At 35.1% G+C, this 16,697-nt stretch overlaps 1 protein-coding gene across 6 annotated transcripts in view; it reads right to left on the bottom strand.

The window, feature by feature from the left end:
- The window catches only part of NBEA (neurobeachin), a 510,952-nt gene that overhangs the window by 395,278 nt on the left and 98,977 nt on the right, over positions 1-16,697 (bottom strand). For all 6 annotated transcript variants that reach the window (XM_086481881.1, XM_086481883.1, XM_086481885.1 and 3 more), the window contains exons 3-6: positions 14,913-15,013; positions 14,568-14,663; positions 10,288-10,409; positions 689-815 (exon numbers count right to left, since the gene is read on the bottom strand). In XM_086481881.1, the coding sequence (XP_086338007.1) occupies positions 689-815; positions 10,288-10,409; positions 14,568-14,663; positions 14,913-15,013 (446 nt within the window). The remainder of the gene's footprint in view (positions 1-688; positions 816-10,287; positions 10,410-14,567; positions 14,664-14,912; positions 15,014-16,697) is intronic.

Genomic DNA, 16,697 nt, shown 5'->3' with positions numbered 1-16,697 from the left:
AGCACTGAAATTCAATATACAAATTCTAAGGCCATAAAAAAAGAAATAAGCTTCACAGCAAAATATATGCGAGGCTGCTATCAATGACAAACACATAATGCTCTCTGTACAGCAAAGCAAATGCTTCAGTCAACTAACTGAAATACTGAAGCCAGCAGAATAATTGTTCTCCTAGGACAACTAGGCATACAGTAGAAATGAACACTAATATGATCAAGAGAAATAATCAAGATTTACTATGAAAAATCCCAAAACACCATTATCAGAAGAAAATTCAGAGCCTTAAAACCCCCAGCAACAGATAACAAAACTCTAGCATTGCCAGCAAAATTGTTCTAGATATTGGCACCAAAGTTACCAAGTGCAGAATGTTCAGAAACAGAATGATGACCTTTTAAAAATAAAATACAACCATTTTACAAATATTCAAAACTCTTCTTTATCTGAAGCTAATTAAACGGTATTTTCAAAAACAAGTTGACTTTATAGAAGTGTTACTTTATAAATTATTGCATTTTTCTTGAATTGATTCTGGTCTGTAAAACTTTCCCTGATCATCAGAGAAGCTACTTATAGATAAGAAATTATTAATAACACTATGGCACTAACGGGATTTCAGCCCTTCTTCCCAGAAGCATGCTGTCACATTTTCAATGTTATTCTTTACTGTAAACACCACCATGCTTACCTTGCGTGGTTGAAAGTCATACTTCACACAGTGCTGGAAACCTTTGCCTTTTGACTTCAATGATGTAACTATTAAGCAGTTGCCAACAAAATGAGCAGAATACCCAACACCTTTGCTAGTGCGGAAACTGAAAAGAAAGATGGAAAAGGGGGAAATATTGTATAACAAAAAGGTCCAAATATCACTTTAAATTGGCATGAGAAAGGAAAGAAATTAGTACCTGGAATGGTGAACTTAAATTTCCTTTATATATTCTCTCCCCCCTGTTTCTTTGGGGGGAGCTATTAACCTTCATCACTTACTTGATTCCAGGCTACATTCTAAAAATCAGTACTTTTTTCTTTGCCTTCTTTACAAAAATCCAAGATGGCAAATATTGTATCTATCAGGTTTTTCCCTCTGTTTCCTAATTCACCATCATTTCAAACAACGCATCAGATTTAAGTTGCAAAGAAAAATCCATCACAGACAAATGTGAGATGCCTTGCAATTTTATGGGTTTCGCAGAAAATGCAGCTGGTATGGCATACACATTTGGATTCAAGGTAATTACTATGGACAAGAATTTTTTCTTTTTCAAGACTTACCATTTAGTTAGGCTAAAGATCTATGAAGTTTGAGTTGTGGATTTATTTTCATTTGTCAAATTGACAAAGGACGACAATTTTAACAAAGTTTAGTAAGGGCTTCCAGCTTTCTTGTGACCAATATCATAATACTGAAAGCTCATACATTTCTTTACCTATATTTGAAATCAAAAGCATTGTAAAGAGAAATTCTGGCAATCTTAAAAAACATTTTCCAAGGGTAGCTCATAGAAATTCATGAATAACATTACACAGAGCATTTTTAAAAAGGTAAGTCCGTATCTACAGCTATGTCACTTATTCCCTTCTGAAAGCTAAGTACAATAAAGAGAAGTCTGCTATCATTAATATAGAGCACTCTTTATACAGTCTTTAGTCTTTTTCTTTTTTTAAACTCGTTACCAATCAGGTTAGAAACATAACCAATGGCTGAAATACAAGGTCTAAATGGTGAACTTCATCCATAAATCCTGAAAGGAAGTTTTGCAAGTATAAGAAAAAAAGACACTACTAATTCTGAACATTTGTATATACTCCTGTAGCCCACTAATTAACACTTTCTCATTTCCTTAACATAGGCAACTTATAAGACAATTTCATACTATTACAACAATGATGTTTTAAACGGTTTCATTGTTGTAACATTTTCATCAAACACTTTTAGTAGGTTTTTCATTATATTATTAAGAGGTGAAAGGCACATGCTAACACTAATTTCAGAGTTCATCTTACTTAATAGCTGCTGAAACTCTGCATCTTTCATCTACCCTACTATGCAAATACAATTTTGATTTTAATATGAAGAAAAATTGCTTAGTTACAGACCCAATTCTGTCTTCAGAAACTTACAGTTAAAACTGTATGTGCACATTACTGAAGGAGTGAATCAGATTTTCCTCTTTCCTCACTGTCAAAAATATAGCTGATAAGCCTCAACCTTCTGAAAAAAATTAACACCTTACAAGATAGGTGGTGTAACTAGACTCTGAGGTGGCCAGAGCTTAGATGTTCTCCTCCTATGAGAGAATTTTTAAACGAGGTCAAAAAGAGATATTTGACTTCTCAAATTCTAGAAATCCACTTCTATTATAATTACTTAGAATACATATATTAAATGTGAAAAACAGAGTGATCAGGCTAAACCGAACAAGAGTAACAGCATCTATAGACGACTCTTCTCCACACCAGTGGTCCTTATTTCCAGTGTTGATTTCAGTTATCTTATGAGTTGCAGCTGTTCATCAAGGTGGCTCTGTTGGCCTTCAGGCATGCCTTGGTTTGCTCTGTCCCTTCAGCAACTTGTTAAGGTGCTGCAGAAGCTTTATTTTCCCAAATTCAGCCTGTGGTTTCCTTCTTCTATCTGCCTCTAAATGTCGTACACAATTCTCTCTCCCCTCAAGCTGCTGCACTAGAAAGCAGCATTATTCTCTGCCACAGCCCTTTGCACAGGCTTCCACACAACCCTCCTTGCAAAAAAGAGGCACTCTTTTTAATAAAACTAAAAAATTATCTCTAAATAAACCTAAGATATAGTCTAAGAACGAAGAGAAAAATATATGCTGTCCACCACCACTGACCTCAACAGTGAGGACAATTTATAACACTGCCATTCCCCTGTGTCTTTTGAAGACTGCTTTTAACATGGATCATTTCAATGATTTGGCTTCCACAATGACACCGTAGGCAGCTATATACCACAACAAAAGGAACAGTGAACAGTCTCATAGGAGAATAATACTCATATACATATATAACCTGCATCACCCACATACACAATAACCTGCATGACCTCAGTACAGAATTTTGTACAATAACATGAAGGTTAAAAACCTTAAAATACACCTTTTACAATAACAACAACTGAATGTGTTGTGGGCTAATTTGAGACATTGATGTACCTCCTCAAGGCTTTATGCCACTCAAAGAACTTTTCACCCGGCAGTTGCATCTCTCACAATACCAAATTTGTTTCTCAGCAATATAAGTCATCTCTACAAGCTAAAATGGTTTTGGCTAGCAGAATTCCATTCCGAAGGATGCTGAAAAAAGGACACAGATTCACAACATTCTGACATATGGTAGTATTACTTGATTAGAGATGTCAAATATTACTATTTTTTAATTACCTATAGCAAATCGTTGTAAATAACATAATGTTTTTACCTGATAATACATTAAATTGTGTGAAATGCATCTTACTACTTTGAACAGGAGCTGTTAAGCATTTTGTTATACATTGAGAACACTCAGTAAAATCAAACAAAAAAATGAAAAAATGTCTACAACTTTAAAATTTTTCCCTTTCCTAACCCTCCCAGTTACTGGGCTGACTTCATCACTATTACAGACAAAACAGACTGTTCCTGAAATTTTAGACACTGAATTGTCCTTACATGTGTAACTTCTTAGAGTTCAGCATATGATGACAAGAAAGCAATGAAATAACGTAAAAATAGCTTGTTTCTTAGCAGGACTCTTCATCTTGGAACAGAATGAATGATTTTCTAAATGTTAAGCTTAGCCAAGATTTTTTTTTTTTTCCCCAAATGAACTAGCATGCTAATACAACTGTAGTTGAGAAACTAAGAACTCAAATATGTTCTCTATTTACCTCAACATTATAATATACAGATTATGTTAATCTTCCCATTCTATTTCTTGCCAAAGTAGGCTAGGACAGGTCTCTAGGATCCTGCACAGAAATTCTCTTACCAATTACCTACACACGCAGAACTTGCCACCTACAAAGATGAAATGCACAGAGACCACAAGAGCAGTACTGTCGACACCCATATGGTTTTATGAGCCTTTAACTACCTCCTATAGCAGCTGGTATACAATTTTACTACAGATCGTTCATAAACCCCTTATAGTTATGTTTCATTTCAGCCCGTTTCTCAAAGCAGCTACCAGATTTTATTACACTTCAATAGCAGGTAAGTGTTATTCCATCCACTGGTGGAACTGTTTAGTGATTCCAGTTTCATTAGCTTAGGATTTTATGTGCAATTTAACACATGATCATAGTACTGAGATTGAGAAGATATTAATGTATTCTTGCCTGAAGAAGACAAAAAAAAAAAAAAAAGATGCTTTTCTACTAACTTTGGAATTGCATTACGTACTTTTGCAACTGTTCTGCATTATCTCTATTATTATTAGCTCTAGAGAAGGACTGAAATGTCTAGACATCTTGCTTTTTGGCTTTTTTGTTTGTCTATTTTTTCTTGTCCCTGTATCAGTAAAAACAACATTTAGAATGCTTTTTCAGAAGTTTTAGCCATTCTTCCATTAGATGGTTGTGGAAGCACTTGGATGTTTTAAGGACAAAAAGCAACAATTACGATAATCCAGCCTCATTCCACCGTCTAATTCTTTTACAGAGCCCAATACACAATCTGAAAGAAAGCATCCCCTAAACAAAAAACAACCAAACAAAAAAAACCGCACCAAAACCCAAACTTAATATCTGAATTGATTTTATCTAATTCCAGGCCTCAGAAGTAATGCCACCCTATCTCTTTTTTTTTTAGAAGAAACAAGTATGGACATTGAGAGGATAAAGACTTCTCAGTTGATTGCGCTTAAGGTTAGACCTAAATTCTTAAATTTGCACTGTCTTTATGACAAAGAATCTACACCTCATTTTTGAGGAAACATTTCCAAGGATCTATTAAACTGTTATTATTATTATTGTGCTGTATCTCTAACTGTGACAAAGTGACCATAGTATCGTGAGTCTAAAAGTTTGAATTTTCCTATTTTGCTGTCTACCCACAAATCTCAGATTAAACAATTCAGTAACATCAGATTTTGCATAAATTCTGAAGACAGAAGTCAAAAGAATCCTTAATTTCATCACTTTTTCTTTTTTCTTGGAAGTTTTCAATACAAAATGTGTTTTCCAGAGTGCAGTTCAATCCAGAGTGTTCTCTGAATAGTATCATTTTTTTCCACAGTCTCTTAAAGAAGTAGCAATTCTTAACTGTAAATGGTAATCCAGTAATGCTTTTGCCAAGATTTCAGGAAGTGACCACATCACCTTTACTGTCTTTGTTTGTTCAGACTATCCTTGAAAAGATCACAGTAGCTCTTTCAGCTACAGCAACGAAAAAGCAGTTTATGGTCAATTGGTTAGCCACATAACCCTTAACATCTTTCTGTAATTACTGCTTTCTAATAGTTAACTACTAATACTGTAAGCGTGGCACCCATTGTTCACTGCTATGTATGCGACATTGGTTCGCTTATACTAAAATTCGTGCTATAGAATTCTGAATCTTACCATTTGAACCTGACTGGTCTGCAACAAAGCTTTGTCCTTAGTGTTATCTATCATCCATACAAATGTCAAAGACTTCTAATTTTCTTCCAGGATTGTCACACTCATTTGGTAATTGGTAAGAAAGCTACAATACTGTTCCAATACACAAGTATTAATAGACTGTCACTTAGCAGCTGCCCAAACATCATCCTCAGAGGTAAAATTATTTTAAAAAAAACCAAATTAGCTTACAGTTCTTGAAGCAGCGTTTAGCAGTTAGTTAATTACAGAACAGTATCAGTTCTCCCTCACATCTGGCAAATGTGAAAGCATTTCTTTGCTTTCCTTCTCCATTTTTAAGCATTAGTTTTCAAATCATGGTCAAGCTGATGTACATCTCTGGCCACTTTCTGCACTCACTTAAAGCCTCGGTCATACCTAAGAAGGTGATTTGGAATAGTCAGCATGGATTTACAAATTGGAAATCATCCTCCACCAAACTGATAGCCTTTTACAATGAGATGACTGGCTTGGAGGATGAAGAGGAAAGCCATGAATGTTTATCCTGACTTTCTAGCAGACCTTTCAACACTGTACAAACCTCAATGGCAAACTAATGAAGAATGAGCTATGAAAGTGGACAGCGAGGTGGTCTGAAAACTAACTGAACTGCACGGTCACCAGTGGTATGAGCCCAGTTCGAGGCCAGCTACTATTGGAGTACCCCAGGGGTCAATACTGGCTGCGACCTTGTTCACCTTCTTAATTAATAACCTGAATGGTGAGACAGAATGCAACTTCAGCAAGCTTACAGATGATACAATATTGGAAGGAAAGGCTGATACTCCACATAAGTGTGCAGTCATTGAGGGGGACCATAGCTTGCTGCAGAAAGAGACAAACAGGAATCTTGTGAGGATCAACAAAGGGAAGTGCCAAGCCCTGTCCCTGAGGAGGAACTGCCAGTATATCAGCATCAGTATATGCTGGGTACTGACCAGTGGGAAATCAGTTTTACACAAAGGACCTGGTGGTCTGGATGGACACTAGGTTGACCATAAGTCAGTAATGCACCCTGATGCCAAATGCAGCCAGTGGTATCCTGGGCTGCATTAGGAAAAGCCTTGCCAGCAGGCTGAGGGAGGAGATCCTTTCCCTGTCTTCGACACTGCAGAGATGAAATCCGGAGTACTGTGTCCATTTCTGGGATGCACAGTACAAGACAGAAATGGCTGTACCAAACTGAGTCTATCAAAGGACTGAATGATCAAAGCCTCTGACACATGAGAAGAGGCTGAGATATGGGACTGTTCAGCCTGGAGAAGAGAAGACATCTGTAAAGTAAAGAAGACTGAGACTTCTCAGTGATATCCACTGAAAGGACAAGACTCAACGGATACAAATTGAAACTGATGAACTTTTTCTTTGTGAGGGTGGTCAAAGACTAGTACAGGTTTCCTGGTGAGGTGGTGATGCCTTCATTTGTGAAGATATTAAAAAACCTGATTGGAGAAGGTCCTGAGGAACCTGTTCTAGCTGATGCTTTCAGCACCTCTGCTTCAAATTAGAGTCCTCTTTGAAGTTGTGCATGTTACTAAATTATTGCTTTTAAAATAAAGATTGTCTAAAAGACAGATGACTTAAGAAGAAACTACCAAGAAAAAGTTAATTTATATGACACATTTTTCACCTAGTTAAACAGAAAAAGATATTACATGCCCAAAAAACACATTGAAAGAAAATAAATCTTTCTTTGTTATCCTCCTTTTGGTGGTGGTTGTGTGTGATTCAACCTTCCACATGGCAAAGTCTAAAACCTGCATAAAGAAGTTTAGATGGATTATATAGTTTGAGTATTTTTCCTGGTTTTAATTATTAATTATGGCTTGGTTTAAGCCACTATAAAAAAATGACAAGTATTTGAATTGTTCCTGATTTCCTTCCAAGTTTGGCATATTCAGTTTCTCTTACGTGTATTACATGCACATTACATTTACACAGACTTGATTTTGGCATTTGATTTCTGTAAGATTTCTTTGGCTCATATGAAGCACTTGCAAAGTTCCACCTTGTTAATCAAAGAAGTTTTATTTCCCACTCTTGATAAATACTCTCCTTTTACATACATTCCATAACAAAAGGCAACATAAGAAAGTGAGACACTGAACTATATTTAAAGATTTGTGTGTGCAAGTTTGTGTGTGTGAGATAACGAGTCATTCATTCAGCACAGATGTGCTCAAAGATTACTTGAAGAGTCTGTGCATGCAGCAAAATACCTATGCTTACTAGAGAGGTTATCCTTTATGTACCACATACAGTAAGAGATTTGAAACTCCATATGTTTTGGGGTTATACTTTCTCTCTGGGTTTCCAAGCTGCAACAACAAAATATAGAAGACATTATTTTGGTATGTTCTGGGTAATATAAAAAGGAAAAAAAAACAAAACAAAGAAAAGTATGTATCAAGCATGGGGAAAGATAAACTCATAGAAAAAAAATGTTTTCTTACTCTTCTAGACTATTTATTCTAATCAATCTAATAAACAGATACTATATTAAGTTACTTCCTACAGGTAAATCAAACTGCTGGTGGACATTTTTTAAGAAAACATGGAAATGTTACAGTTGTAGCTAATCAAGAAGTATGTTAATTAAAAATATTCTTTAGTGTATAATGTTAAGGTGAGAACAAGAATTCTTTTGAAGGAAGAAATTCAGGTTTCTTTGATAACTCAAAGGGCAGCTTTGTGGGGTTTATTCATTGACATGTTCAAAAACAAACATTCTAATCAAGGAATAATCTGTTTATTAAAGACAGATGTCTGAGTATACGTGGCAATTATTCGAAGCTGTACTGCTTCTTTGTAGCAAAGTGAATAAATGCTAGAGAAATAGTCTAAATCAATGTATGTAAAAATGGAACCAAAAGTAAATTCCCTCTGACATGGAAAAATATGAAATATCCATAAGTATTCACAAAAGAGTAACATACAGACAATTTTAAACTACTTCAGTGCAAAAAGATGTTAAAAAGCATGCTCAAAAATCTTAGAATTCAATAACAATTGTAATCACATCATAATAAACATCAGAACTACATCACAGTAAAAAACATGTGTAAAAAAATAAATAATCAAACATCTGAAGTTATTCTAAACTAATGCCATGGCTGCTTCTGCATTATATTGGAATTAGAAGGAAACATATTCATCACTCAGGCTAAAGGTCTTTCTACACTACTAACAGCAAGAAAAGAAGCATACATCATGGGCTGTGCAACTTTGGGTTATGCTTTTCCTCTTCTGAGGCAATAACAAATTCTCAAATCAAATACAGTACCTAAAGCTGCCAATTCTAAAATGTAAATTCTGTCTGAGAAACAATTTATCATGTTAAATTCCTGTATGCACGTTCAATCCTGTAATTGCATTTCCTATTGTCCTTCACAGACTGAAAAAATAAATAAAATATAGATCATACTAATAAACATAGATATAGCCAACAGCTTGAAAAAATCTCCACGGTAAAATAACATAACTATAGCTCTTAGCAGAAAACCAGCACATGGAGAAACATTAGCCCAGATGGTAACTTAGAGAAAATGTTTTTTTTTTTTTTCTTCAGAATAAACATAAATTATTTTTAATCAGATATTTGTTCTGTAAAAAATATGAACTCTTTTGGTTTTCCAAGTAAATGCACAGTAAGATTTTTATGTATTGATAGTACAAGTACCTTCCTGAGACCACATCTACTGTTCCTATCCTCTGCTCACTACTAGAAATGTCTGTTCTCTAGACTACCTGGAATAACTAGGAAGTGCAAAATGTTACTTCTGGTTACTTCCCTTCTTGTGCTACTCCTGTTTTCCTGAGCTGATAAAACTTGATAGATCTTGTTTATGTCCCATCCTCATCTGTCTGCACAGCTGATATACAGTCTTTAAGAATATGAGAAAAGGTAAGCATACTAAATAGCAAATACATAAATGAAGAAGTGCTGAAGAAAATACCAGCATGTTCTGATACAATAGAAGGTTCCTTATTTTCCTCATTCCTTTTCTTCTTCAGCTAAGACAACTATACTTGAGTAGGTATATAATTAATTTCTGAAGTGAAAAAATGTTTTTCATGATTGACCAATAGAACAAACATTTTTACTATTATAGCATAATTTCTAAATATCAGAGGACTTTATTAAGGATGTAACTACTATTTCTATTTTTATCACAACAGGAAACCTAAGTAAACTAAAATTGTCTCTCCTGAAATTAATGTATTATGAAACATAGCTTCCATTTTAGGGAACAGGTGATCAGTGAGCCGTTTTTATATTCACAGATCTACTTTATGTTATCTCTAGCTAATGTGCCAACAGTGCACTGAGTATACCAGACTGCTTTTGCAGTACTGACATCAGCCAAGAATCTTAAACATCAAACAGAAAATATGACAACATTCTCAGTTTACAGCTCTAAGAAACAATATATTTTAAAATTCCTAAAGAAACCATAAAATCTAGTGTGGTAGTTTATCTACAATGCACATGTCTTGCATCCATGGATTTATAAATTGCAAAGTAAAAAGGACAGATGACTTTGTAAGAGTTTGAATACAGTAAGGAGCCATTAAAATGTGCAGATATTTTGGGGTAAAAAAGCATGTCAGAAACTAAAATCAATGAGTCCGATTAACTACTATTAGGAAGACAAAACAAGCTGTAAATGCTTGTATAAGTTACTCACCAATAGAGATAGGGTTTATCCTTATCTACATTGATATTGTTTAGGGGATCCATACGAAACCAGGTGTTAAGAGTAAACCCATTTTGATAAGGCCACTTAGCAATAGGAGGCAATGCAATTGCCTGGAAGAAAAAAAAAAAAAAAAAAAAAAAAAAAAAGAGAAAGGGAACAGCAAGTCAAACAATTACTTTTTTTGAGAAGTACTGCTAAAGGTAATGTCTTTCTAAAATCCTGTCATTCTAGATCTGCAGATCTGCTTTAACTTTCAAATATTAAAGAAGAATATAAAAAACCTACCCTTCAAATAGTGCTTTTGAATAAACATATTAGTTTTCCACCTATTTTAAAATAACTTAATTTTTAACTACATAAATTCTACCAACTGGGGACATGAAATTAAATTTGTGAATGACCAATATTAAGAGAAAAAAACCAGAAAAATTCCTTCTGCAGAAATTAAACTTTAAATTCAGCTTTCAGTAAGTATTCATCTTATCAATAGACTTAAATATTAAGGTGAAATTAATCTCAACAGATAGTACAATAGAGATTCACTGTTAAAATTACTGTATAAAAAAGGTTGTTCTCTGAGATTTAAGAGAACTATCAGGTTTTTTTCCTATGAACACTTAGTAAGGGAAGAGACTGAAAATTTTATCCCCTTTTTCAGTTAAATACATTAATAGTAAGCCATGGCCCAGGAAGAAATTTGATTTTTAATTATTTTTTTTTTTTATGGGCTACCGATGAAGAGGTTTCATAGAACTCTTCATCCCTGAGCACAGCCCTGAATACCTGATCTAACTTTGAAGTTTCCTCCTCTTTAGGGAGGGAATCAAAGAAGATTAACTTCAGAGGTCATTTACAAATAAGTGTTTTTTATAATACCATCAAAAGATAAAACATTTTCTCCCCTCAGTATAAAAACTGTACATGAAGTAAAAAATTTAAGAAATTAAATGTTTGTAATAACTCAAAGATTACTGTAGTAGGCACTAATTACAATAAATTCTTTTTCCCTCAAGCAGAAAAAATATAGAATATTTTACACAAAAGTAGTAAAGGAATAATAGCTTTTAATACTACTTCTTGCAATAAGTTCTATATGAATGCAAAGCAGAAGAAAATATTTTTATAAATAACAATAGCATGTTATTTCTACGTGTATCTATCTGATATTTTTTAATTTCATTAATATAATTTAAACTTTTACTACACTTTAAAATAATAAAGACTAGTGAATTAATCCTTGCACTGGTGGTAGTGTGTTCTTATCAAAGCTGTCAGTGATACTGACAGAACTGGCACAGGTTGCCAGAGAGGTTGTGAAGTCTCCATCCTTGGAGGTGCTCAAAAAGCCATCTGGGTACAGTCCTGGGGCAACCTGCTCTAGGTGGGCCTGCTTCAGCATAGGGTGTTGGCAGAGATGACCTCCAGCGATCCCTTTCAACCTCAATCCTTCTGTGATTCTGTGTGATACTCATGAGTCACAGTCGGAAATACTTTTCCAGGAGTGCTCAAATCTTTCATAGCAGGGACTACAAAGAATTGTGGCAAACTCATTCATTGCTTAAAATGAGAATGGACACACGTCTCTGGCAATATAGTCAGAATAAACACTCTAGGATTCTATGCCAATGTAGTAAAGTAATAAAAAAATGGTACAGAGTAGGACTGATTTTTTATTATTTTTATATGTAACATTTCAAGGAACTCCTTTGGGATATTACTCCTGCCTCCCAAGAGGGAGCTCCCTGCCTGAAACAGGAAAAGAGCTGCTTGATGACAAACAAGAACACCTGGGAATAGTACCACCAACACAAGGTGTTGAGAGGAGGAGTTAAAGGAATATTAGTAGATAAGGCATTGCTTAATGATTACCTAGATTGCTGTATAGTCCAGGGGATCGAATTAATAGATGTTGCTTAATGTTTCTGTTAGCCACTGTACAAATTCGTTGAAGCAAGAAGTCCTGAGCCCCCCTACAATAGACAGTCCCCAATAAGAGTTATGAACCTGTCTTAAGAATCAGCTGAAATCGACTCTGAAGTTTGGGCAAGAGCCGAGGAGCAACTGAGTCTGAGCGGTGATGAAGAGGAGCCATCAGCCTTGATCTTTTTGACCCTCAACGACCACCACAAGGAGACACTACGCAAGTGCAGATGGGAGAAGTTTATGGAAATGACTTTTGGGACTAATTTTAATATGAAGCGTGGACAGGTCATACATATGTACAGGCGTATTGGTAAATCTTATGTATTATGTAATGCTTGACTGTATAAATTTAAGACAAGTTGCCACGTTGGGGCACGCACGACTTTGGTGGGGCTACCCCCCGTGCTGCCCAGCGCTGATTAAACATACCTACTTTACAATCTCAGATTGTGGAGTCCGTTTTCCGCACGTCAGTGTCCTCCTAAGGGAGTGACTAACATTCTACTTATACAGACTGGCAGAGCCGTAACACAGTACTGGGAAGAGCCCTTCAGTTGGGGTAATGAAGCAGCTCTCACCAGCAGGCCAGCAGACTGGTTCAGCAGACTCTTGGCTCTTTCATACTACCACTGAAGTCTTGGTTATACAAGGAGCATGCACCCAACTTTAAAAAGGGCAAATCTGATATTTATCATGCCAAGTAAACGTTATGCTGTTCCTCTGTCTGATGTCATCATTGTGCATCACAGCTGAAAACCTGAATTCAGTGCTAATAAACCAGGTCCTATCCAGTCTCTTTCTTCTAATGAAGTGCTTCATAGTTTGGGTCATTTTATAATTAAAGGCTCTTGGTCCACTTCAGAGCATAACTCCTCTCCAGAACTTCATAGTGTAATCCAACATGCACTACTCAAGAAATGTAAACTTGAAACTCGTATTTCTTGATTTATTAGGTGCGCAGTCCATGATGAGTGGTATGTGAAATAAGTTCCTAACCAAGGAAAGAGAAATGTCTATTGTGCATTTCAATCAAGAAACTTTATGTTCCTGTAACTGACGCACTTCTTTGGACAGGGAGGAATATTTGAAATTCTTCCCTTTCGAAACTTTTTTTGAAGCTCTGATATAAAATTAAATAGAAGAGAGACATTTCATCAGGCTTTGCCTCTGAAGCCCAGAAATGTCAACGCAGTATGTGTCATTGTAGACATTCATACTCTGCAACAGCTGTCTTGCTGCTGCATGTACTTTTAGGAGAGGTTAACTGTGGTTTTAATTTAGCAGTAGCAAATGAAACTCTCTTTCGACATGCAGCAATTAATTCCTTACACAATCTGCCCTATGCATTTTGCTGACACAATTGTTTGTGCAGCTGAATATCAAACAAGATCAAGGAAGTGATCTAGCCAAAAATAACCCAGGTGAAAAACAGTGATTTTCAGCCAGTTTATTTCCCTGATGCAATCTGCCACACCAAAAGCTGTATTCACAAAGAACAGGAGGTGGTAGTTTATGCTTCAAGAAAACTATTAGTGCTATTAAGGAAACACAAGTAGAACAGCCCAAGAGAAGCTCCTACCACCCTTCATGCACAGGCATAAAAAGACAGAGATCTCAGAATTATTTCCCCTAAAAACATTCCAGGTTCTACCATGAGAATGTACTATTCCACCCCAGAATGGAACTGAACCTCTAATCTGGATTTCTTGGGTTTAAGCATTTGTATTTTCTGCCTTAATAATTATATTTATAAATCTGTAAGAATAGTTGAATTTATTTGTAGTTTTTTCTGAACTTACATGCAGTGAATGGAAGAGAGAATATCTGTTTGAGAAGGTTTAGAAAGGAATACAATTTCATTGTTGCAAGTTATCTAAAAAAGCAAAGCCAAAAGAAAACTGCATTTAAATCACTGCCTTGAGGGAAAGGAAACCACTGACGGAGTTCAGACAAAAATAAAAAGATATAATAAAGTTTATGACTAAGCTGTCACTGTGATGACATGGACAAGCTTATCTATATTTTCCTCAAGCCTCTGCTTTATATAATACCAATTACATTATTCAACTAAATAACACTTCTTTGGAATTTTCAGTTTTCTCTTCTCACTTTTATGGTAACTTGTCCAGACAAAAATCTGCTATTTGACATTCCATCCTCACAAGTGCAACTTCTCAACTCTACAACTACCTTGCAAACCTATGGAAGGCAAGGTCAACACTACCCAAGCACCTATTTCCCTGCTCATTTCCTTTTCAAGAATTTCCAAAACCAAATGAAATGAAATGCAGATGAGAGGTAGTTTATTTGTTCCTCAAGTTGTGGTGTTTTGGTAGAATACTTACTGCAGCACTACAGCCTGGGAAGTTGAAAAACGTATCAGGCCCATGTCTCTGTGGCATCTGATTAAGGACTGATAATAGTTTAACCGCATGTCTTGGCTGTGAAAAAAAGAAAATTGCACAAAAGTCAATACAACTATTTTTGTACTCTCTAGGTTACAACGGAAACTGGACGGTTTTCAAACAACACAGCAAATTAAAGTAGTTAGCAAAAATACTTCATAAACATATGTTGAGTCAACATTAAAAAAAAATAAAAATTCAAGTTTATACGTCCCAGGAGACAATTTATACTAACTTCAGGCACTAATGGAATGACACTTAATGCTTTATCTGATCACAGCTTACCCAGATTCCATTTTCGCCTCGAAGCATGCTGAACAAAAGCTTCAACTCTTTGACAGTGATGCTGTAGCTGGCAAGAACCCCCAACATATCAACTAGAAGATCTTCAAAGGAAAATAAAGTTATTCTGAACTCTGAATTTCATTGTTTTGACAAAAAAGCTGAAAAAGTTAATACCTTTAAAAATAAGTGTATTCAGAAATTCTAAAAATCAAACTTAGTCACCTTACATATTTTATAAAGGATTTCATATTCTCATTGTTTTAGTTATTTTAGAAATAAATTTACATACGCAGTTTTAGATTTTGCATCACACTTTGAACAAAGTTTCTATTAAATTTAAGAAGAATTAATTCTTCCCACTTAACAACATTAATCATAGATTATGAACTTCTTGCTTGCTCCTTTCCATTACATCCTTTTGGGATAAGGGTTTCTTCATTCCTCTGAAATTAGTATTTTTCAAAAATTTCTGACCTAAAAGACATTTGACATTATTCTTTAACTTAAGCACATCACATTACACTGAGGATTTGTATGGTTTCCACAGTTTTGCTACAGTCACAATGCTTCCAATTTTTATCAGAATGAAAGGCCAGAGAGGGCGGCAGGGTGAACAGAAAAACCAAAACCGTAAAAAAATCATAGAGAAAACAATAAAAGACCACAACAAAAATGAAGTGATCAAAATTGCTAATGAATTTATGTAATAGAGCTTTTATTAAAACATCTCAAAACTCATAATCTTTTAAAGTAATAGCATTACATAGCCTGCCTTTCAGAGAATATCACTTTTTAAATTACTGCTGGTGTTTGGATCTTTATTTCAAAACACAGAATTTCATTTCAAGAATTTGTTAGCTTGTGGGATGCTGGACCTCGACTTACACTCCACACTTTCTTCCAGAATAAAATGCACTAATAAGAATTACTACTTCCTCTAGCAGGAGGTAAAACAAGCCTCTTATCTTCACAGATGTGGCCTAAGAAATTTAATTTAGAGATCAAGCAGTAAAGTACAGAGTTTCTAAAACAAAAAAGCTATGACACAATACAATCAGTATTAACGAACTTTCTCAATCTGCTCAACAATCAGAAAATTCCCCCCATAAAACTTGTAGAAGACACGAATAAGCTTATATCTTGTTTGCAGGACTACATGTTCTCCTTGTTCATTAGTGAAAGGATGACTCTTACAGGTGCTGACAAAGAGTGGTCTTAAAAAGCATCCATCCTTTTCAAGGATATTTTACATTGATATTTCATTTTAAACCAAATTTTCTCTCTGCTAATCCCTACATGTGTGTTTTTGAGTAAAACCATCAATATCTATTTAATTTGTTTCACTACGAAACCAACCTCTGGTCCTCAGTAAGCAAAGGCATTTGTGAAGAATGAAGTACCATTTAATTTACAGGGGACATAGTAAGCTGTTCAGTGAGTAAAACTTCATGTCAGGAAAGACAAAAGAAAAACACTGTAACTTGCAGACTTTTTCACCATAAGATCTGAATATATTCCTAATATTCAAGTATAGACTTTTTTATTTTCCTTTTCTTTAAAGGGTTTATTTAATCTTCCCTTTAAAGTTAGTGCTACATTATATTTGTGACAGAATATCTCAAGAGAAAACAAAATAAAGCTAAGAAGACTAAAACCCCTTGTCTTTTACAATGGTGAATTCTATGTCTCAGCTCCTCCTCTAGTACCTACAAGCATCTGTCCCCTTCACTGTACAGTCTCCAGCCTGCAATGTGAAGCTGGCAGTCATTGCACATATTGTACGTG

The sequence above is a fragment of the Leptosomus discolor genome, chromosome 1 (assembly GCF_034619465.1).
Source record: "Leptosomus discolor isolate bLepDis1 chromosome 1, bLepDis1.hap2, whole genome shotgun sequence".
Taxonomy (NCBI): domain Eukaryota; kingdom Metazoa; phylum Chordata; class Aves; order Leptosomiformes; family Leptosomidae; genus Leptosomus; species Leptosomus discolor.
Note: the sequence above shows the minus strand (reverse complement) of the source record. Positions and strands in the feature narration are given on the sequence as shown.